Source organism: Pan troglodytes, chromosome 5 (assembly GCF_028858775.2).
Source record: "Pan troglodytes isolate AG18354 chromosome 5, NHGRI_mPanTro3-v2.0_pri, whole genome shotgun sequence".
NCBI classification, from domain to species: domain Eukaryota; kingdom Metazoa; phylum Chordata; class Mammalia; order Primates; family Hominidae; genus Pan; species Pan troglodytes.
Window position 1 is genome coordinate 52,723,626 of NC_072403.2, and position 24,562 is coordinate 52,748,187.

The 24,562-nt window shown below is 41.2% G+C and overlaps 1 protein-coding gene across 6 annotated transcripts in view; it reads right to left on the reverse strand.

The window, feature by feature from the left end:
• Positions 1-7,280: 7,280 nt before the first annotated feature.
• Positions 7,281-24,562, reverse strand: part of ADGRF5 (adhesion G protein-coupled receptor F5) — a 102,145-nt gene continuing 84,863 nt past the window's right edge. For 2 of the 6 annotated variants that reach the window (XM_009451410.5, XM_009451408.5), the window contains exons 12-22: positions 23,911-24,030; positions 23,546-23,755; positions 21,592-21,804; positions 19,710-19,865; positions 17,563-17,771; positions 15,394-15,573; positions 12,818-14,212; positions 11,551-11,592; positions 11,402-11,461; positions 10,658-10,742; positions 7,281-8,753 (exon numbers count right to left, since the gene is read on the reverse strand). In XM_009451410.5, the coding sequence (XP_009449685.1) occupies positions 8,674-8,753; positions 10,658-10,742; positions 11,402-11,461; positions 11,551-11,592; positions 12,818-14,212; positions 15,394-15,573; positions 17,563-17,771; positions 19,710-19,865; positions 21,592-21,804; positions 23,546-23,755; positions 23,911-24,030 (2,750 nt within the window). In that variant the 3' untranslated portion in view covers positions 7,281-8,673. Of the gene's footprint in view, positions 8,754-9,398; positions 9,466-10,657; positions 10,743-11,401; positions 11,462-11,550; positions 11,593-12,817; positions 14,213-15,393; positions 15,574-17,562; positions 17,772-19,709; positions 19,866-21,591; positions 21,805-23,545; positions 23,756-23,910; positions 24,031-24,562 lie in introns of all 6 variants that reach the window. The other 4 variants (XM_003311354.6, XM_001140861.6, XM_009451412.5 and 1 more) reach the window with 3 other exon arrangements.

Here is a 24,562-nt window from a genome sequence, read left to right on the forward strand (position 1 = left end):
GTTAAAAAATAGAAAGTATCTGGATTTCTGAGAACTGCACTGAGCCAGGCTGCCACACCAGTCTTGGGCTGCTTATCTGTGTTAGAGAAATAAACTTCTACTTTAAGTCACCGTTATTTTGAACGTCTGGTACTCACAGAAAACATGATCCTAATGGATATAATTATTTCTACGGGGCCAGCATATGGCTTAGACTAAGCCAATCATGATACCCTGTACTGCCACATACACATGAACATTTGGAGAAGAAAAGGGTTGGTCTTCTTTTTAAATCTCAATCTATGGGTCTGTGGACCTCATAAATTTCTCTCCTTTGAAGATCTACCTTGGAATGAAATAAATACACTAAGAGAGGCAACAACATAAAAGGAAGAGCCAGAACTCTGAGAACACTGTTTGGGCACTTGAATCTAGCTGTACCTGAAGGTGTACCAATCTAGTATCTTTCCCATTATATGGTAAGTGCCCACTTTTGCTTAAATTAGTTTGAATGTGGTTCTGTTACCTTTAACTGAGAAAGCCTTAATTAACACCACTGTTATAGTGCATAATTGGCTAATCTGTAAAGAAAAGAAATAATGAAATTAGTTTGAAAATTAAATAAAATTATGTAATATGTACGATTACCAAAACTGATTTGAAATGCAGACATAGGGAAGTTAACCAGGCTCACAAACTTGTTATGTGAATTAGTCACCCATTCTGGCTTCCTAATGAGCATGATTTAAACTCAAACCTTGATAAAGTTATGATTTAGGATGTCACATACCTTTGACGTTACTCTCAAAAGCTCTTAACCATGAATTAAATGTGAAAATGTAAAAGGCATATGTAGTTTGATTCTGAATAGAACTGGTGTCTAAATCTGAGTTCTACCAAGATCTATCAAGAATTCTGAGTGTTGGATATTATTTAGACACATAGGAAGAAAATATGACTTCTCAGAAATGAAGTGTGATTCTGAGGCTGTGTTTAAATATATCAAGTGGAGAATTGAAACATTTGCCCTAATTTGGCTAAGTCGTGATGTGTGATGTATATATGTGTGTATGATACATATCTACTATAATTTTTATGCACACACAGTATGATGCAAAATAATAAAGGCTAACTTTATTCTGCAATAATTGCATGCCAGATATGATTTTGTAGGCTTTATAAGAATTTTATAACAACCCATGGAGCCTGTACCATTATTATCTCCTTTCACATAGTGTAAATTGAGGCAGAAAGATTTATTTTACCAAAAGTCAAACTAAGAAGTGGTGGACCTCCAATTGAAAAGCACGCAGTTTGGCTCTAGAACCAATGCTCTTAACCACCATACCACATTTACCAAACTGGCTGTCAATCAATGCTGAAGAACAGCCCAATACACCTGTCCATGCAAAATGAAGCAAAGAGTGCAAAGCATTCAAGTAGCAAATCAGCTGCTGTTTCAGTCTGCATATCATAAGGAAAATCATGACTTAGCTAAATGTATTAGGACAAATGTCCCAATTCTCCACTTGATATGTTTAAACATAGCCTCAGAATCACTCTTCATTTCTGGGAAGCCATATTTTCTTCCTACATGTCTAAATGCCATCCAACACTCTGAGAATTCTTGATAGATCCGAGACGAAAATAAAAACAACAACACTGGTGATTGAGACCTTACAAGAAGCTCACTTGAATGAAGACTCAAGCTGGGGGGTTGAGATAGCTAAGTTGAGATCTACTTTCAATAAAGCAACACAGCAGGAATTCTTTGATGTTTCATCAGAGACTTAAAAAGGAAGCAGGCACACTCTGAAGTTTGCCCAGAACATTGGTCATTATGTCCTGGGCTGCCCCAAGGTAGAATTATAAAGTGAGATGAAGCTGGGAGAAGCCTTAACTCCTCCACCCTCTCTGTCACCATTGTTCTCCCCTCTCATTTTGTGCATTTGAAACTTTTCCTGCTATGGAAGCCTACTTTTAAGCAAGTAACTGGCATCAGGTTGCATAGAGAAGCAACATAAGGAGGTGGATACATGCCCATGTTCTAGGTCAGACACTGCACTTAGATCCTGGTTCTACTGGTCCTCAGCTGTGTGACTGTGGACAAGTTATTTACCTCTCTGTGCTTAGTTTTTTCGTCTAAAAATGCAAAGAAAAAGAATATTTAGTTACTTTTGGTTTGCTGTAGAGTTTAAATGAAATTATACACATAAAAATCTTAGAACAGGACCAGGTACACAGCAAGGGCTCAAAAACTGTTGGTTAACATAGTTATATAGTTACCAGCCATTTTCATTCGAGGGTAAATTTAAGTTACTGTGTTTCACCCAGAAGTATCTTTGCATACCTTTTCTCTCCTTGAGATTAACCTGAGATTAACCTTCTTAACCTTATCTGTCCTTGAGATTTCTGTTTTTGTAAAAGGAATGTCCAACATGAGGGAGAAGGTGTGAGAGCTATTCCGAGGGGATAGGAGCAACAGGCCAAGGTGCGTGACATCCCCCCAAACTGGGAAGCTGTTTGCCTTATTACTTAAGGCCATTTCAGCTTGTCCCTCTACTCCAAGGACCAACCCTGCTGGCAGTTGGCCCTGTTGACTTCTCCTGGGTCTTCTCGGATCACACGTTAGCAATGTGTGCTCAGAGGCTAGGGTAGGAACTTGTCATCCAGCCTCAGCTGCTGGCTGGTCTGTCAGATTGCCCTGGGATAGCTGCAGATTCATCTGCAGATTCATCATGGATTGAAAATGAAAATCCAGGCCAGCAGTGGCTTTGAATGGATGAATTAGGAAAGGGAATAGGGCCACCTATGTTAATCCTTTTGCAGCTGCCTTGATAGAAAAAGTATTAGGTTCCCATGAAACATGGAAGGCACCCATTTTTCTTCCTCAAACGACCTTCCAGCAACCTATCTGGAATGGGTGAACCAGATCATTTCTGGGGCTTTCAGTTTTGTTGTTAGTGCCATAAATGAGATTCAGTCAGTGAGGGGGGACAGAGAAAGGAAGGAGCTATCCCAGCGAGTATGCCTCAGAAATGTATGCCTGCCTGCGGATGTGCAATGCACACTTGTAAACCGAACAGTCTCTGAGACAGGTCTCAATCAACTTAGAAGTTTATTTTGCCAAGGTTAAGAACACGACTGGAAGAAAGGAACACAGAATCACAGAGACAGTCTGTGGTCTGTTTTTCTGCAAAGATATTTTGAGGGCTTCAGTATTTAAAGGGGAAAAGTGGAGGCGAAGAGGGAGGGTATGGTCACAATGCATAATCCATGCATTGCAGGAGAAAAGGAGCAGGTAGAGGAATAGTCAGTGATGTATTCATCTCAGTAAATCGGCACTTTACATAAAAGGTGAACCTAGCGTAGCTATCTGTGGAGGTATCTGGCCTTTCATCTGTTAGCTATTCGCTTAGCAACAGACGGAAAAGGCTGTTTCTTGCATGACTCAGCTTCCATCTTAATTTTTTCCTTTTTGCATAGTGAATTGGGGGCCTGAAATTTCCTTTGCCTTTCACACACTGAAACTACATGACTGGGATTTCCCTCCCTCCACAGTCCTACGTTGCTTTCTGACTACCCTTTCCTCTGCAAGGATCATAATATAAAAGTGTTAGGAGGCGGGAGTGAAAGAGATTTTTTTCATTCCTGGTTTCTGTTATCCACTATGCCTTGACCTTCGCTCTGTCCATATGATCAAATTACTTCCTGAACCTAGCCCGTTGGGCGCGTCATCCGCGGGACATGACTCTGCCTCCCACCGGCTTCCTGAGGCCGGACCGCAGCGGGGACGCCTCCTCTCAGGCCCAGCAGGGGGCGCGCGAGCCTCAGGAGACGCCAGCGGTGGTTGCGGAGCTGCGGTGCTGGAGGCCAGCTGTCACTCCAACCCAGCTGGAGATTCCTGTCGGGAATGCTTGGCATAGGACAACTGTGAGGGAGCCCCTGCGGCATGGGAAAACCCTCACAGTTCCAGAAAAAAACAGAAAACGCGTGCACAGTTTTTCTCGGTTAATCAAAGTCAAATTCCTCTTCCCACAACTGCTGGGGTGCCGGCTGGCTGGCAGGATGGAAGACCCAGGATGGTACCAATCAAAATCCGAAAAAGGCAGGGCCCAGAGTCATTCCTGGGTTTTGCTGTTTAATGTCATCGGAAGTGGGCCGTGACAGCAATCTGCCCACCACTTGCCCAGTCAGGTCCTCTTGCCTTTCATGCTGAGAATAAAGCCATTTTTTCCCCCCCAGGCTTCTGGGTTTGTTGTGTTTGGGCCTCAGTAGTCACCGGCATCCTTCACTTGGCTCTGCATGAGAGAATAAAAACCCTGCAGTGGGAACAGGCTCATGTATCTCCTAACCAGGCCCCATGTGTGCAGAGGGACCTGTCATGGACACTGGTGGCCTTTCAACTTCATTTCAAAGTTTGCAGGTAAAAGGGGAAAAATGGGTGTGCATAAAATCATTTAAGAATAGACAGGACGGCTGTGTCTGAATCGTAGGACACCACGACCAAGGCCCCCACGCCCACCCCTAACACATAGAGATGATATTTGGAGATAAGGACTGGTCTGGCACAGAGCGGGCTTCGGGAGTTGGCCCATCTCCCCTCTTTTCTTCTTCTGTCCACTCCACATTCACTAACAGTGGTAAACTTGGTTTCCGTCTAGAATGTGCTAGAGGATAAATAGAGCCCTCACATCCTTTATATTCATCTATAGGACATGAGGGCTCTATTTTCAGCTGTCAATGAAAATTTCGAGTCATCCTCACACAAATGTTGGAACAGGCATCTGTTTATTTGCTAGACATTTGGTTCTGAAACTTTACTTCAAGGACCCTTGTTTAAACCTTCTATAATGTGCTGGATCTTTGCACACGGCTTAGGAGTGCAGATGAGGTGAGGGAAGCCATCAGCCCTGACAGCCAGTTGAGTTCAGCGGCGAGCTGCCGGCCTCCCCCATGCCTGGAAGATAGAAAGGATCGTTCGCTGTTTGGAGAATGGAGGGGCATTCTGGGTGACATGCAGAAGCCTGAGCAGCAGCAGCACCACATTGCAAGAAGGCAGACAATTACTACAAAGACAGCTCACGGTATCTCATTAGATATTTCCTTGTTATGGAATGGAAAGGAAGCACAGCTGCGTACTGGCATACATGATGTGATTTTAAATCCCAAGTCATAATTTTAGAAACCAACAGAACCTAATATTAAAGCTGAACTACCGTCCTCTTGAAATGATGAGACACCATTCCCGTTGCCCTTTTAAAAACACAATCAAAAGGTATGTTCCCTGTAAGTTCCACCTTCGTTTTGAACACTTGAAGAATCAGACTTTTACTGGCCTGGGTCACTGGGTTTTCTCTTTGGGATGAGGAGGACTTATTTGACTTCACCATCACATGGCACAAAATAAATGCATTCCACCTACCTGGCATTTCTAGGACCACCTATTTCTTTTTGTCTTCAAATGATTGTGACTTCCTGCTTCATTCACCTCAATAACTCACCCACACCTCCTTTCTATATTTGCTAATTGCTGTAATCTTTCTCATCTCCATGTAACTTTTTTTTTTTTTTCTGAAGCATTCCAACATGGGTCTCTTTGAAATTCTCTGTACAAACCACAAAAGGCCGTGACTTCCCACAGTCTTTCTTAATTTCTGGCCTTAGCAACCTACATCCTGAAAATCCCACAGACATTTATTTAACCATTTCCCCATGCAAACAATAAGAAATGGGGGAGGAGGATGGCAGACATCTGGCTTACTCAGGAGATGATGTGTTAGTCTGGACCTAGAATATTCCCAGAGAATATTCCTGTAATCTGTATTAACTGCTCATTTGTGAATGTTCTAACCTCACAGACTCTGACGCATTAGGACAAAGCCCTTTGCAAGAAACGGACTTAATGGAAAGCTCCTAATGCAAGAAAGTTTAGGCCCAGGGAATGGTCTTTATACACTGAGAGATGTTAGGAACACAGGGAAGCACTGGGCACCTTACAAACAAAGTAGATCGCACAACTTACTGTGCCTTCATTCTCAGAAATCTGCTACTAATAGCTTTGTAATCATTGCTGATTGAGAGATGGCAACCTCAGGGCCAAGTGAGGCTCCTGCATTCATAAAATTCTCAGCTTCATAACTGCTCTTCTACAATTTTGAATTCTACTGTTGATTTTAGGATTTTCTTGGGAAAGGGTAGTGGCCGGGCTAATGTGTATTGCAGTGGGCAGAAAACCAACAAGTGTTTCTCCAATTATTTGCTTTCATAGCTTTTCTGGAATTTGGACCCAGTGCTGTGGCTTGAAAGGGTGAAGCACATGCATGCATGTATGTGCACATGTGTGCATGTGTGCATGTGTGTATTTGTGTGTGTTGGGGATAAGGAAACATGCCCCAGTTAACGAATGGAGCAGTGGGCCAGATCCACATCCTGTGTAACTCCCACAGGCTCCTGCTATAATGAAAGTTCCCTTCACAGGGTTGAACACAGTAATTCCCCAAGGGATCCTGGCTGAAGTGGGTGGAAGTTCAGCGTTTCTTGTCCCACTGAATTTTTGAACATGACAACCACATCCTGCTCCTGATACTGTGTGCTTTCCTTGATTGGTCATGTCAAGATAGCCCTGCTAGCCTTGTGCTACAAGCCGGGTTCCATTCTTCTTGATATAACTCCAGGAACCAAATCAGTCAAAGGCCTTCTTTCTCTAATTCTAATTCAAGGGATTTCCCTCAATCCAACCTCTGTCTCCATCTTCTTAGTACCAAGCTCTGCCCAAAGTTGATCATTCCTGAAGAACATGGCATGCACTTATACCACAGCAATGATTTCCTTTAGGGACTTTCAGTAATGCACCATTCATTTGGGACTGGGATGTGACAATTCTCAGGCAAATGTGGGAGTAGATGTCTATGTCATTTGTGAATAGGTAGAAATAAAGAGTTCATTTACATTAACTGTCCCACCTCTGTCCCATACCTCTCCTTCCCCATGAAGAAAAGAGAGGCAGAAGTAGAATTTAAGTAGAATTTAAAACTAAAAATAAAAAGAAGATATTTTAAAGAGTTAAAATATTAAAAGAAAACTCCTTTGAACCTCAATAAAGAAATGGCTATTGAATCTCAGCCTCTTTTGCCCCATCTTCCTAACAACTGGACCCATTTATGTTGCCACACAGCCCACACATCCTGAGTAGCCCCACATCTCTATTTTTGTCTCATTCTCCTTTTGGGATCGGACTTTTATTTGCAATGTAGCGTTGCTGTATCAATAGTACATGGTTAACTCTAATATGGATGCAATTTTCATAAATATTTATATTTTTTAATGAAATGCACACCAAAAAAAAGCACACATGCAGATAATTCACAAACAATCAAATCCTTGGGAAAGGCTCTGCCATTTGTTCAACAAGGTCAAGTGTCATTAGGAGCACAGAACAACCGAATGTAAAATTTCTTTCCAGGAGCTTTCCAAGTGGTTGGAATAAACACAACTTAGACCATGCAAAACTCTTAATGTATATTGGTCTGGGAACTTAAAGATGGAAACAGAGAATACATAGGGAGCTATGCAACACACCAAGGGCCATTATCCACAATAATAATAACAGTGACAATGCAATAATAATATACAATGTGATAAGATTATTAAAATCTATTCTATAATGCACAGAGAAGTACCTGCTTGAAGCCATTAAATATATGACAGGGTCTGTCTTCAGTGCAATATATCAAATTTGGCAATTGAAGGGTATATAAAATGTATATTTTTTGCTTTCAAAATGTGGAACAAACTAAAATATAAGGCTTTTCTGATAAACTATAAAAATTTAATCAGCACTTGGATCTAATGACATATCTTTATAATACTTCCTCTGCAGATACATTCACTCAGTTCAAACCTTAACATACAAAGTTAGCCTCAGGAGGATCATATTTCCTTCCATTCATTTCTTATAAATATTGTTATCCACTTGAAGTCGTTCTGATGAAGGAATTTCCTCCCTATTTTTTCAGCCTTTTTTTCCTCCTCTTAGCTAAGAAGACATCAGGAAGATACTGCCCAAAATATTCATTCCCCATGACTTACTTTCAGTTTCCATTTTTGAGCCATTAAAAAAAAATTCTCAATGTTGCACTGAGTGATTATATTAGATCATTAACATGGAAATCTTACAATATGGCCCTTAATGTTGTTTGTCTTTATTTGTTCCTATTTTCATCTTTCTCTTTTTCTTCTTTTTCCCTTTCTCCCTGTTTCCCTCCCTTCTTTCCTTCCTTTCTTCCTTCCTTCCTTCTTAGAATTCACTGAAGTATTTCCTAGGTAGCCTTTTACTTACTACTTTAATCAAAGCTTATCTTTGTGCCCAATGTGTAAAAAGTGAAAATGTCTCTTCGAAATTCTATATTACAATATAGACAGAGAAGTTGGGCCTTGAGGGCTTGAGTTTCACTTAAATACTATACACATGTGGTATCACACAAGGGGGAGGGGGAGGGAACAAACAGAAACATAACAATTATTTTTAATCTGTCTTTACAAAAGAAAGCCTCTTCTCTATGAAAAAGTCTTTTTGGCATCTGCTCCCGGAAACCTGCCCCGAGAACACGTTCCCCATTGCTTTGCAAGGATCTCTTTTTAAAAGTACAGCCACTGTCCCCGGGAGGTCACGTAGGTTGGATTATCCTGTTCTTAGTTGAGCAACGAAGAAGCACTGGATGAGTTTTCCAGGGATGAGCTGGTTGCTTCTGGGGTGGAAACATTATACGTTCCTGAAAAACAGAGCAGCAACTCAGCCTTGAAGACAAGCCATCATGAACTCTGGGGTGTGAACATCTCCTAAGGGACCCAGGGGAGCAGCGGTCCAGGCGCCAGGTAAGCTCCGCCATGCCTGGAAACCAACCCATACCTGCCCTCCTCCCAAGACCCAGAAATGCCAGAGAACTAACAGAGCTGTCGTTCTCATGCATGCATGGCAGCCAACAAGCAGTCACTACTTCACGTCATACCAGCAGCCAGGTTTCTACAGAGGACAGGAAGATCTCAAGGTGGAAAGCCCTGCACATGCCATCACATGCATGGTCTGGGAACATCTGCATGAGGGAATCTCCCTGGTCCTCTTGGGCTGTGGTGACTTGGGGAAGCTCTTGGGAGGGACCTAGAGGCTCTACTGAAGGTGGAGGTTTGTAAAGAGAGAAAAGGGAAAGGAAAGAGAAAATTATAGGGGGAGAAAAAGCAGGACCAGAAAAGAAGCAGGAGTCAGGAATGTCAACAGAACTGCTGAGAATCAGCGCAGCAAGGAAGGCAGCCTCGGAGCAACTGCACAGGCTTGTGTCTGCGGGGAGGTGGGGACTGTGCACAGGGAGCGGGTGGAGAGTGTGTGTCAGTCAAGAAAAGGGTTGAAGTGCCCACCCTACCATCAGATTGCTGAACTGCCACTGCTAACAAGGTTTCCGTCATGGCCTGGGGGGATCTTAGGGGCTGCTGACAACATAAACCAAAGTTACGGTGCTTATGGGGCCCCCAAACATGCCCAGTTGGGACTTTCATAATCAGAAGTGAAGGTCCACCAGTTTCATAAGTAATTCATCAAATTGAAGCAGAAAAAAACCCAAGTCCTGTGGAGTTTTAACAGTTATAGGAATTCACAAAATTTGCTTGTATATGAAAAGCCTTCATCTGGAATGTTGATGCATTTCTCAACTCTGCATTTGTGAGATCTGTTCAGTTCCAAAAAGCTAGAAGAAATCCTGGGGCTTATTTTCCTCTGGGGAAGGGATGATGGCGTGGGGACAGGGGTTTCAATTTGCTAGAATAGCTGAGGTCTGTTGCCCCAAGTTATTAATTCCATTCATTTCATATCTCCAAGGTAGAAATTTAACTGTGAATATTTTTTTTCAGTGAGATACTGTGGCCTTTGCCAATTTAATCAATAATAGCAGGGTTGACTGAAGTATCAGCAGCACCACCACCACTACAACAATCGGCGTCATCATGAATGCTGAGTAATTACTATAATCCATGTGCCATACTAAGCACTTTATGTATATTTGCTTATTTAATTCTTACAACTCTATGAAGTCATAATTATTACCCTATTTTATAAATGAGGAAGCGAGTTCAGAGAGGTAATATTTCTAATAGAATAGCTAACTTGGGTGATCCCTTACGTAATGCATGCACAGTTCTATACACTTCTATGTGTAACACAAGCACACTTTATAGAAAGAACAAAAAAGGAAAACAAACCTACATAGTGAGATCCTGTAGTAAGATTTTCTAAATGTATTCTTTGCTGCCCCATAACCCTGAAACATGACCTATCTACTCTTATTTAACATAATTTGAGAAGAACTCTGTGTTTGACAAGGCCAGCAATTTACAATTCTCATTTTGATGGATGATATTTTGACAGATAGCTCTCCAAATCATTGTCTAGATTCTCCAAATCTTATTCTTTATGAGTTATTATAAGTTGCTTAGCAAAGGCAGCTGCCCTCTGTACCCACTTTTTGGTGATTTGTGAAAATGTAAGTTCCTCTATTTAACCTCTACCCCAAAAGAGGACATTTCAGGTAAACGCCATGAGCGGGGTGAAAGAGTAGGGGTGTTGAGGCTCCCCATTTAAGCAAATGTGTTCTGGACAAGCAGGGAGAAACTAGAGGCCACTACTCACCTGTTTTACCAAACAAATTGTTAAATCTCCTTGATATTGGAGAACTCATAGAAAACACAGGTGTGGATGAACCCAGGGATGTTGACTAGAAGAGAGAAAAAAAGGGACAATCACAAAGCAAATTTGTTGGACCAAAGCTGTTTCCATCTCTAGAAGGATTGATTTTCCACCTTCTAGTGATCACTGCCGGCATCTCTAGTCCCACTCCCAGAGGTCACATTAAAATACTGGAATCTTATCATCTGTATTAGAAAAATAACTGTCAAATACAAGTTTTATTGTTTGTTAGGCTTCTAGCATTTTCTGACACGTGAAAGGCAGTCAGATATATCCAAGGGCAATAGTTGTGTTCCAAAATGAACTACAGAAAATTCTATCCATTATTATTCTTCAACTTGTTTTCTCTAATGCCTTGAATCCCCCCAGAAGATTGCTTCTCATTGAAAGTTTGATTTCAACCTTAAGTTTATATCATATATTATTTTAAACCCTATTTAAATATGTGGAGTAGCATCTCAATGACAGCTCTATGGCTCTATTTAATAGACAGAATGACTTGAGAAGCAAAAACAATGAAATGATCTATGCCAAATACAGCTGTTGAGGGAGACAGGTTTGAGGATGCAATATATTTAGCCTAATTGATCAAAATCTCAAAGAAAAAATTTAGTACTCTGTACTTCAGAATGCTAGTGGAATACATGATGTTATAAAATGAAAAGTCTCAGCAGAGAAAAGGTTTACCTTTGAGTGCTGTGAAGACCATCTTGACAATGAAAACTTATTCAGCAAAGCTTCCTGTACCTGCATTGTTAAAAAGAAGCTATCGTAACTTCAACATGCCACAAGCACTTCAGACTTTTCTAGAAACATGAAACTTTCATTGCTCTTACCTTCAGATCCCAGAGGCATCCAAAGAGTAAAATGAATAATCCCTGAGAAAAAAAAGATTGAAAAGAAGTGCATTTTAATTATAGTCTATTGTCCAGCAAAAGAGGAAGTACTGTTAACCTGGTGTTAAATTTGTACTACTTCTTTTTCCTTCTGAGTTTATGGAATAAGTCCAGTACATGATACTGTTCAAAGAGAGGCATTTGGTCCACACCAAGGGACTCTAAATGTTATGATGTTAGGAAGATATTTTCTATTTTCCAATTTTCTTTTAGTTGAAAACTGGAGGTCCTGTTGGTTATGCTATTAATACACCTCTCGTGTCTACAATATTCCTTACATAGCTGTGATAAGAATCTGGGCTATGGGGTGGGATAACTAGTTCCTTCCAAATGAGGCATATCATGAAGGTCATTACATATGAACTACATAGCTTGGAGACACAGGCCCAGTAGCAGAAATCAAAGTTCATATGTTCTTGGCACAAGCATCCTGAAAGCAGTATCTTGAGTGTGCCTCCAGCCTCTGCCTCTTCACAAGTTTACAGTGGCCTCAATCCTTGGGCAGGTTTTTTTCTATCCTTACCACCTCTCCATTGGGTGAAACAGAATTAACCACTTCCTTCCTTGTACTTTAAAGGCTTGCTATCTATACCTCTGTTATAGTTCTTCTAACAAACTGGCCTGCACTATAGTTAGTTATGTGCTGCAGGAGAGCAAAGAAGATGTTTTTTCATTGTAGTATAATCAAGCAGATTGTCTGGCATTCACAGGACATTCATTCTCCGATTTTTGATGTTTCCAGAGAAGCTGCTATGTGGTACATAGGATTTATTTCATTCAAATGGTTATTGAGAACCTACTCTGTACCAAGGTCTCTATCAGGCATAGAGGTATAGTGATGAACAAGAAAGGGGCATCACTCACAAAATCCTCACAAAGACAGGATTTTCATTTAGGAGATAATAGACTACATCAAGATAATCTTAGACAAATGGGGATTTTCCTTTTACTAGTGTAATCAGTGTATTTAGCAGAGACTGGCAAATGACACTAAATTATAATGTAGGTGATAAAAAGCATGAGGTGCCATAGGATCAGAAGAATGTGTCCTTTCCATCTGATTGAGTTCTCATTATTACTGCTCTTTAGAGCTGAGGCTTCCTCTGGGCTGAAATCCTTCCCCATTCCTACTCTTGTTTGTGTTTCTATCATTAATTTGTCCTACAGGAATAAAATCTTCCTGAAAGCCCCGCACTGTAAAACTCACCTGGAAGACATTGAGGATGGCAAATATGATATGGAACACAAGGTTGGTCCCTGGGAACACAGTGGTGAGACCAAAACCCCAAGTGAGGCCCAAGAGTGGTGTGAGGACCCCAATGCTCTTGCTGATCTGAAACAGGCTGCTCTTCTCCTGCTTGCATGGCTTGTCTCCAATGGAAGGCCTCAGGATCTTGGTGATGACCACAATAGTGATGGTTATGTTCACCACCACAATGATCAGTGCTGGGATGGCGAAAGCCAGCAGGGCCTTGGTGTCCTCCCAGTTGAGCCAACAGACATTCTTCCTCGTATAGACTTCCCGGGGCTGGGTGGCTCCCAGCGTGATGACCGAGATGGCAAGTGGGCAGCCATAGCCAAGACAGAAGGCAATGGCTTTCTGAGTGGACCTGCTTGTTTCGTGCAGAATGAAAACCAGGCGATAGAACAGCATGAGGCCCAGTGTCAGCATCCAGAAGAAGACGCTGAGGTAGAAGAAGTGGATGAAGAAGGTGGCAGCCACACAGGCTGTCTTGCAGAGTATGTAGCGATTGTCCTGGATGGCAGCGACCACAATGAACCAGGTGTTGGCGACCAGAAGGGAGGCAGCGATATTCACTATGCAGGTGTGGCGCATATAGGAAGTCCGGTTCTTGGTCACCGATTTCCACACCACAGCTTCCACAACTAGACAGGCTGCCAAGCTCAAGATGGAAAAGCCCACCCCAACATAAGAAATAATATCCAGGAGTATTCCCAGGAGAGAACTAGGATCTGGGGAGTCAGGGGACATGAGGATGGAGAATGATGTTAGGTGGTCACAGATACAGGTGACATTGTCCCCATCACCTTCTTCGACATAGCACCCACTGCTGTCCCACCCCCCTGTGTTGTTGGCAAGCCTGAAGTTCCAGAAGACACACTTCGTTTCGCCGCCTGAAGGGCTGTTGTTCTTAAAAGTCATTGAAATCCTGAATGGCATAGTCGTATTGTGGCTGACAGTGGTTGTCATCACTAAGCTCTCTGCAAAGTTATTTTCCTGGATATCCTGGGCAAGGATGGCTTGGAGAGTTGGGAAAGCCATGGTGACAACAGACGAATCCGACTGCAAGTTTTCTAGATAGCTCTTGTCAATGACCACATTGCCCCAGAGGTCAAAGTATGGGAAAACAAACCTCTGTTGATAGGTTTTTGGGTGGCTGGACTTGATTACCATGCTGCTCATCTGCACATTAGTTTGGGAGAAGGACAAAGGAGGGCTATCTCCTGACTGTAATGCTTGGGAAAATCTTTCCACTGAATGTAGTAGCTGTGAACTCTGATTGGTCCATTGCTGTTGTAAAACCTTCCAGGTGTTCAAGACGGGCTTGCCAAGGATGACATTAACCGTAGAGAGCACGTGCTGAAAGTGAAATGGTATGGGGTCAAACTAACCAAATTCTTTCAATCATAAAAAAGAAAAAAACAACATCTTCCTAGAAACTGATTGCATAAAGGTAAGAGGAAATGAGAAAACAAAAATGAGACATCACAGGCAGTGGGGATGTATGACCTTCTTATGGCAGAGTTTAGCAAAGGATGGGTCCCCAAGACTGAAAGATGCCAGTAAGCATTTAGCAATGGTGACAGTGAGAGTCACACCCACTACACACCCTACTCTCTAAGGCCAATTCAGCAGGCTGGCAGGGATATTTACTATTTTATTTTATTTTATTTTAAATCTTAAGCCTATATTTTTAGTAGAGATGGGGTTTCACCATGTTGGCCCGGCTGGTCTTGAACTCCTGACCTCAGGTGATCCATCCACCTCGGCCTCCCAAAGTGCCTGTAATCCCAGCTACTTGGGAGGCTGAAGCAGGAGAATTGCTTGGACCTGGGAAGGGGAGATACATCTTTCCTGCTGTCCACTGCTCTCCCTGCTGCAGTCCCCTTTCTCCTGAGCACATGTCTGGTTATAGCTCTGGCTTTCCAAGACCATAGCTCCTGCTGACTGGTCCCGCCTCTAAGTCTTCAGCTCTCACTGGGCTCTGCCCTGTTTCCTCTTTTTCCTAGGGGGTGATAATGGCTTCTAAATGTTGCTGGTCTCTGAGTGCCTCATCACCCCTGGTTTATTTGTTTGTTTGTTAACCCTGTCTTTACCTCTGTAGGTATCCCTTCATTAAAGTCTCTTCATTTGAACTCTTGTAGGTGAATTCTTTATCCTCCCAGAACCTCTATGCTTCCAGAACCTATCCTCCCACGATTCCTTTAAAGTTCACATTTAGTGCTAGACCTTTGAGAATATCATCTTGTATATTCTGGAAACCTTTAATTCCTAGTTTTTCTGGAAAGCAAGTATGAATTTATTCCATTTTAATGAAGAAAATAAAGCAGAGATTCACTAATAAATATTCTTAAGGTCTCAAAATGAATACTGGAAACATTTCCTAATATTCTAAAAGCCATAGCTGGCAGAACTATCCTGAGCACTGCTCTGGAAAAGACAGAGAAGCTGCAATGGGGAGGAATTATGTTTCTTGAATACAAATTCTGAGGGGTGAAAAGGTAAGACCCAAAACTCCTGCAAAGGTTAAGCAAACTCACCGTCATCATTTCTGAATTTACTTGGGTTGGAACTGTTGAGAGCAGATCAAGGATGTTAATAATGGCTCCCAGACTCCCAGGAGAAGAGCTGATTTCATGTTCCGCTTTGTCTATGCTAATAGAAAGATCCTTCAGGTATGTAGGGAGCATCTCATCCTGAGAGGGGCTCTTGATCAAAGCCTAGTAAAACAAAAGCCAACACACAAAAAAATTTACCAGTCAATTCAGCTATCGAATCCAGCTGATCCATTCCTGGCAAAATCTCTCACATCCGTTGTTTCCTTTTTTGCTCCATTTCCATAAATATGTCCCATAAGATGATGTGCTTATCCCTTAAGCACTCCATGCATGCTCTTCAGAACAGAATATGACATAAGGCCACACACAGAAGGGGAACACACATATGTCAACCTGATAGCTAACTGGAACAAAAAAAGGGAAGCTAGATGTGATGGCTAGAGAAGTAGGTTAAAGTTGGGTGCAATGGTCACTTGGATAGTCGGCATGGAAGCACAGTTGCCACTTTTTGGTTTTCCTCATATCACTTACCCTGCCAATCATTAAAGTGACGGACCCTTCCAATTTTCCAGGGACTGTTCTGGTTTATACCTTTTCTCCTTGTGTATTTATTGAGTGCCCTCTTATATTCTCAAAATGTGTCCCGACTTGGATGATAGATTATATGGTCACCCTACCTGTATGATTACACTTCTGCTTTCTAACTCTCTCACTTAATCAAAAAGAATAGCTCAAATTCTGTCTTCTATGAAAAGCATTTGATAGATGTTCCAACCCAGGAAAGTTCCTTCCTCTGAATGCATAAGTATTGGTTTTATATAACATACTTTCATTTGTGGCATCTCCAGTAGTGTCATCTTGTGTTCTAATTTTGATATTGCTCCAATTAAATTATAAGCTCCTTAACAACATGGACCATGTGCTACATTTCTTTACATTCTTCTCATTCCTATAATTCCTAACATAGTACAAGTCATGTAACTCAGCACACAGTAAGTATCCAGTAAGTATATGCTGAATGGATAAATCAAAAGAGGCATGATAGAGCAGCATGATCCTTTTCCATTGAAAATGTATGTAGGTATCTAGAATTGGGACTTGGGCCCACATCGAGTTCAGATTACAATTTCTATCTTTCTTCATTAGGATAATTTATATCCCTCATGCCTAATTCATCAAGGTCCAGCTCAGATGCCTGTTATTTTTTTCAAGCAGATCTTCTTAATTTATCTTAGCCAAATTAATGTGTATGTAACTACCCAATTCGATTATTTTCTTTACCAGAGACAAAGATCTGATTTGGCCCATTTACCTTGACAGCACCTATAATCATGCTTTGCACATAGTAGAGATTTTAATAAATTTGGTGTGAGACAAGAGAAGAGATAGAAGTTAATTAGATGAAACACATATAAGTATTACCCTTTTTTTCAATTATTTTCCCAGTGGTGAGAGGATTTGGAATTGGTTGTCTGAGGATGTCATCATTGGCTATAACCTCACCAGTTGCATCACCAGAATTTTTTAAATGTAATTCATGGAATTTTAGGAGTCTAACAACAAATCAAGTGTGGAGGTCCCATTTTTTTACATTGACAGAAGGAAAGGAACTTCTGCCCTGTTACATAGCAGTAACCTCTATTATAGGTAAGAGAGGCAGGGTAGTTGCTTCTTCAAAAGCACAAGTTACTTCCAAGTAGTCAGAAAATTTCATACCTGTAAGAGCATCAAGCCCAGCTATTTTTTTTTAAAGAAATTGATGAAGCTTGTTTTTTTATATTGTTCCTTTTTCTGAAAGGATTATAGCAATTTTCTTGGTATCAAAATTACTCAAAGGAGAGCAATAAGAGAGAGGATAATACCGCTGCCCCCCGGAGGTATGGAACACATGGTACTGAGAAGTCAAGGTTAAGGTATCTAGTTGGTCTGAGAGCAGAACACATACTTAGTTGTCTTAGTATTTGAATTGAGGCTTTTTTTTTTTTTTTTTTTTGCATTTCTAGGGTTGCATCTCCTTTGGAAATACACAAATAAAAGTAGTTTTGGAGCAACACAAAGCAGCACCAAATCCATTTTCCTAAGTGCTGAGAAATACGATCAGCCAGACAGATCGCCCCACCAAGAGCTCAGAGTGGAAGCTTTAAGGATCACCTTAGCCATCTGGAGCAGACTGTTTATTGGGGCAGAGATGCAGTCATTTCTCTTCTCCTGCCACTGGGAGCCTACACATTTGTAAGTGATGGTCCCGCCAATGGGACTCTCAGGGCTGCTGGGAACGTTTGAGAACCGGCATAGCTTCTGGATGACTTTCCCTGGCTCTCCGACACCTATTACGGGATCCCGGCATGTGATGTTTTCCCCTGTGTTGGAAACATTGAAATAAAAGGGATAATTGCAAGGAAGAGACAATATAGTAGAAATACGGTCAGGCCAAGGTAGAATTTTGATGTTTGAATTCACATTTACCTTTACTTTCAGTCACCTTTTCAGAACTACCCAATTTCTTAATTTTGCCCTTGATTTTCCAAAGCCCCTCTCTGCTTTCCACATGAACCTGACTTCTGTAATCTGAACTTCCTTTTCCTAACAGAATTTTATACCTTCTTCTGGAGATTCCCAACTGTGACATATTAGAATCATCTGGGAAGCTTTTGAAAACACCAGTGTCTGGGCTAAGTTAATCGGAATCGTCAGAGCGGGATTTAGGCATCAGCAGGTTTTTAAGCCTCCCTGGTGATTCCAGTGTGCTGTCAAGGTTGAGAATCACTGCCATAATCCAAAGACATAATTGCTAGTAGGAACTCCAGGTACCCATGACCTGAATATTCTAATCAATATGTTTAAGCATTTGTTCCTTCTGGTTTCCCTTAGAGGTGATTCTATTTCACCTCTTCTCATGACCAGGCCAGGATGGGGAAATGACACTTGCTGTGGAATCTCTCATGTCCAGTGGACCCTGACTCTGATGAGACCCCTCCCTGAGCAACACTTTTCTTTAACATTAAGATCTTAACCACTGTATACAAATCTTAAATAAGTAATGTTCTACTAGGAAAAAGAAGCGAAACCATATTTGGTATAAAGAAAGAGGAGAAGAACAAAGATAAGTGAATAAAATGTGTTGGCTAAGATGAGTGATGGGGAAAAGAAGAGGTGACCTTTGCTGCACCCTGGAGGGGTTGTACTTGTGCATGGAAAGGTCAGGTGAAAGTGACTCTAAATTGTTTCCCGTTTTGGTGTCCAGGGGCTAGTTGCCAACATGTGAGAATGACCACAAACTATTCAGTAAACTCAAACAAGCTTGGTGATAACGATCCTTTGTCTATCACAAGTCCTGTTGCTGGGAAGATTTAAGAGGATGAGGAGTTGCTTATGGTAGAAGCCCAGGGTCATCATTTATCCTTTGCCTTAACATAAGATTCTCCCTTAAGATGACCTTGTATTAGGATGATCTATCCCTCCCTGCTGCTGAGAGGAGCTCCCCAACATGGGCTAGCATAGCAATGACTCTATAAAACATGACCTTTCACCTCAAAGATATTATGTGATGGCAAATTGACTCAGTGGTGGCAAAGGATGGGAAAGGCAGCTGCCTATTCTCGAGATTAATTGTTTTCATGTAGCCCTGTCTCAGAAAAACAGTGCAGTGTGGACACCTTTCATTTGCTAAAACCCCAAAGGACCTCAACCACGTTGATACTGTCCACTTCTAATCACCTGGTGAACTCCTTTAGCAGAGCTAAGCCACCCACAACATTTCTATTTAGCTCTTACTGTATTACATGTAATAATTTTTTTTTTGAGACGGAATCTCTCTGTTGCCCAGGCTGGAGTGCAGTGGCACGATCTTGGCTCACTGCAACCTCCTCCTCCTGGGTTCAAGCAATTCTTCCGTCTCAGCCTCCCGAGCAGCTGGGACCGCAGGTGCATGCTACCACGCCTGGCTAATTTTTTGTAGTTTTAGTAGAGACGAGGTTTCACCGTGTTAGCCAGGATGGTCTTGATCTCCTGACCTCGTGATCTGCCCACCTCGGCCTCCCAAAGTGTTGGGATTACTGGCGTGAGCCACCGCACCCAGCCAATAACATTTTTTTATCACATAGATTTCTTCCCTAGGCTTGAGGCCAGGGGACATGGCTTATTTCTTTTCTTTTAAATACCCCTATGGTGAGCCCAGGGCCTACCACAGTGAGGGTATTTAACATATGTTTATTGAATGGGGATGAATGAGGGAGTGAATAAATAAATAAGTCCCTGCCCTGACTATAACATCTTAAAGTAATTTAAAACGTTCTTACCAGGAACCAGATTCAGCTTCATAGATGGGCTCCAGACTGAATTATTAGCAGCATTGGTAAAGTGACAACACACATCAACAGTTTTTGAACACCAGGAAACTGAGCTTGCATTGAAATTGTGTTTGTAGCACACTTGTTTTTTGTTAACTTCTTTTGCTGAAGACAGAATTATTGAAAGAATTAAGTCACAACATGAGTCTCTAATGCACAAATTGTGTGAAGATAACCTAATATGAATAAACCTGTCCAAGCTTTCCCGAGGAATGTGCCACATTCATTTTTAACAGGTTTTACCTCTGTGTTTTGAAGTATGTAAGCCCACATTTGCATGTGTGCTAGTCAAAACTTCTCCTCTACCATTCATGACTCCAAGTCACACATTTTTGATATTCAGAATGCCTTTTCAGCATTCCACAAATCCTTCTCCCTATGTAAATTTCATCATGCTCTGAGTATTTATCCTATTCTGCCTTTACCATATTGGTATATAGTCACCTATTCATGAGTTTGTCTTCTCTACTAGACCATAAGCTCCTGGAGAGAAAGTACCTTGTCTTATTTATCTTTCCATCTCCTGGTGCTCAGCTCAGTATCTGGCGCATAGAAAGCACTGAATGTATGCATATTAAATACAGAATGTTGAAATGTTGCATATGTCAAAATCCGGATTGGTTATATCCCTCTGCCATGCAGCCTTCTCTAAAGACTACAGTGTTTATTGAGTCCCCACTTTTCTGAACTTCCACTGTTTTTTTAGTCTGTATTATTCTATTTGGATATTTTATATTAAATGCATTGCCTTTCATGGCATGGGCCCTTCTAGATATTAAAATATATGCCCCACTTCTTTTTTCTCCCTTTCATTGCCTACTATGGTGTCTTGCGTTGAGTAAGTCCTCCAGAATAGTTATTGAAAGAATGAATGAGCTTGTAAATCCCTCATGAAGTTGTCTGTGTTTTGAGATTTTGGGTTGTGAGATCATGCTGGTTGACCTTAATCTCTGGGAATCCCTAGGGATCTGGATTAAGGGCACCATCTACCAGAAAGACTTTGATTTTTTTTTCTTTTTTTGCTGGTTGACATAGGGTGCTACCAATGGACAACTTTAAACTTAGGTTGGCACTCCTGAACCACAAAGGAAATATAAATTCAAAGCCCAAACCTGAGTGATGGCAGGACAACTATATTTTTTGGGGGAAACCTTTTGTCCACCTAGAGATGAGGCCAAGGTCTCAACTCTGGCAGATGAATTTTGTTTTCCTACCTTAGTCTCTTACTGAATGTGCCACTTTTTGAAGGTCTTAACATTGTGTCAATGGGGTGTGAGTGCCCCATTGTGTGTTTAGGGAGCACAGTCTTTACTTTTATGCCCTCTGGAGCCTTAAAACCCAAGGTTCTGGGTTTCTGATATTGGCAAAAGCCCATAGGAAAGCTCCAGCATTAGTTAAAGCATCATTTCTATTTTATTTTCCTCTACTTTTTTGGCACTTGTTTATTTCTCATACTTTCTTACATGCTCAATTATGCATTTAAAGGGATTTTCATGGCAGTTTTGTGGCATGCAACTTTATAGCATGGAAGAAAAGATTGTCAGAATATCTAGTCTGCCATATTCCTTAGAAGGTATCTCAATACTTTCTTCAACTTCTCCCAATTAAAAAAAAAGGCTCCACCATTGCAAACTCCCAAGATTGTACCACAAACCAATGAACCACTAGCCACATAGCAAAATAGAAGGTAACAAAGACTCATGGGATTCTACTCTGTTAATTCTATCTCTGATACAGTCCTATGTCTCTTGATCCCTATTTTAAGACTAAATTTTTAGACTCCACATATGTGAAATAATATACCCTAACAATTCAGCAATCAGCATCTTACCAGCAAGAAGGGATGAGGAACCCATATGGAAAGTAACTTTGTAGTCTCCATCCTCCTCTATGCAGCACTTGATGTGATGGTAACCACTGCATGAAACAGTAGCTTCCAAAGGATCAACCATGATGTTCAGCTTTAGAGGCAGCGGGTGAACAATGACGTCTTTGGTTGCAATACTGTATGAATTCTTATATCTAAATATGCAGTGATAGGTTCCTGAGTAGAAGACAGCAAAAATGAGATGGAATGAAATAATCGCCCTTCAAAAGCATCTGCTGGGAAGGTTAAGAAGAGGCTTAATTTTCCCTCTCAAGCTTTAGTAAAGGAATACCACAACTTCCTGGACACTGGAGGAAAAAATGCTTGATTGATTCCTCTCCTGGGTTCTCCATGCACTTGAAGGACTAACCAATGACCTCGTAAATATGCACTTACTTTCAAATAAAATTAAGTGGCTTATTCAAGGCCAAACAGCCTGTTAGTGGCAAAATTGGATTTCAAACCAGGTTTTCAATTTCTACTCTAAGGCTTTTCTACCAACCCAAGGAATAAATGGGAGTTTTGGTGTGCGCAGAAGTGGGGAGTTTTTTGACAATAATTGTTAACCTGATGGAACACTGTGGTGTTATGACGCCCCCATCTCCCATCTCTAAGTGAGCAGGTCTTTGCTCATCATGGCCCCAGAGGACAAGTCATCATTTGGGCAGCTGCCATGGAGACATACAGCAAGATTACAACAGCACCTACAGTTAAGTAAGACCCTTCAATTTTCTTTACATTGCTTCCCTTTGCCCCAGCTCTGGAAATGTCAGAAGCAGCAGCTAACCAGAGGGCGAACGAGGAAAGAAAGGAAACTCCTTTTAATTCCTGCTGGGGGGAAGAGGGAATTTAAATTGAATATAAAATCACAGTGTAGTAGATTTAGATGAGAATATGACTTTTCAATAACTGATTATGGGACTGTTTAATAGATTAATGTGACTGCAAAAGCTAAAATTCTTCCTAGGTTATTGGCTTTTAGTAGGAAAGAGTAATTGGACAGAGCAGGATTGAGGTCAGCCTGGAAGAAAAATACTTCCATTTCCTGACTGTATACTACCAAGTCCAGCCCAAACAATAACTAGCTATTTCTACAATGTTGCCTAGGCCTTATATGAAAATAAAAAGAAGACATGGGACTCACGGAATCTAGACTGATTAATCTCATAGTTAATGAAAGGCTTTAGAGGGGAGTGGCTAAGAGTTGACCACTGGAGCCAGTCAATCTGAGTTTGCATCCTGGCTCTGCCACTTGCCAGATGTATAACCTTGGGTAATTTACTTAACTTTACTGAGTCTCAGTTTCCTCATCTGTAAAATGGGGCTAATAATAACAGTATCCTCTAGGTTTATTGTTTCACATGAATTAATACATTTAAATACTTTGCATAGTGCCTATCACATAGTTAAGGGCTCAATAAATATGAGCTATTATTGTAGCAGTTCTATCTACCAATTTCTCTTTGCTTTCAAAGGCTTGCATTTCCTCACAAAACAAACAATGGATAGAGGTAAACAGGAAATTAAAATGTGTTCCTTTTTTTGGAACCAAGCTTATAAAATCTTTACCTAGCTGTTCTAAAGCACAGTTGGGTCAAACACTCCCGAGTGTCTAGTGAAAGTACTTTTAGAAACAATCCTCATAACTTAATGGCAAGGGCACAGGGTCTGGAATTAGAGACAGTAGTTCCATTCCTGGCTCTACAACTTAAGTTGTTTGAGCATATTTACTTTATCTGTAAATATGGAAATAATGGCATCTTCCCTCAAAGGAATGTTGTGTTAAGTGTGAAGACATATTGAATTTAAAGTGGTTGGCATAGGCATGTCTCAAAGAAGACCCTACATAGATGGTAACTATTATTGCATGTTTCCAAGAGCCCAGGCAGCACAATACGGTGTCCGGCCTTTCACTCACCATTCCACTCCCTGGTCGAGGTCTTGACTGTCAGTACTGATTCTGCTCCATCAGGATACCTCCTCGTGGTATAAAATCTTTGGTATATTTTAATTCCAGCAGAAGTGTTCCAATAAACCTCATCATAGTTACTCACATCACTGATGCATTTTATAGAAAAGTTTTGTCCCTCAGAAACAGAAATTGGGTCTGGGGTTATTGTTAGATTGGCTGAAAAAAGGCAAACAAAACAGACAAAAGAAAACTGACAACAAGTTCAATGTGTAGTATCTCTGGGGACATTAACATATGAGTGAAACTTCAGAGAGGGACAGAAAAAAAAATGAACCATCCTGACTCTACTCATGTCAAGGTAGAATTGGTACCTTGCTGCTCCCGGGCTTTACTCGTTTCTAGGCTGTTCCTGGTGGTGCTCTGCACTGTACTCATTTCCATCACATGCCTTAGGACCTCGTGCACTTCACTTTTGTGGCTGGAATTATCTCCTGATGATCAGCAGGGTAAAAGGTTGCAAACTTAGGGGTGTCGCCTTATCCCATGCTCCCCTCCAACCTCCTCTGTAACACCTCAAGGGAGAACAAATGGCTGGGTTCCTCTAACAATCTCAATCTCTACTCTTTTAAAATACTTTTTAATAATACCACATTGTGTATTATTTTCTCTCTTTTAATATCTCCCCTCCATAAAAATGTGAGCCCTCAAGGGCAGACCTGTAGCCTCTGTGTCTTTGCATCCCCAGTACTCAGCACTGGGTCTAGTACACAGTCAATGCTTAATAAGTGAAAGAGTGAATTCTGGAACTACATTTTAAGTACAAGAATCATAGACTGTATTGCCCAAATATAAGTTGGTTTAAAAGTAATGGCTAAAAGCACAATTACTTTTGCACTAACCTAATAATTACACCTGCACTGTCAGGTAAACTGGGATGTACAGGTACCTTAATTATAACTATATAACTACAGTAATATAAGTATTTATATGTAATTAGTTTCACTACATATATACTCCTCTAAG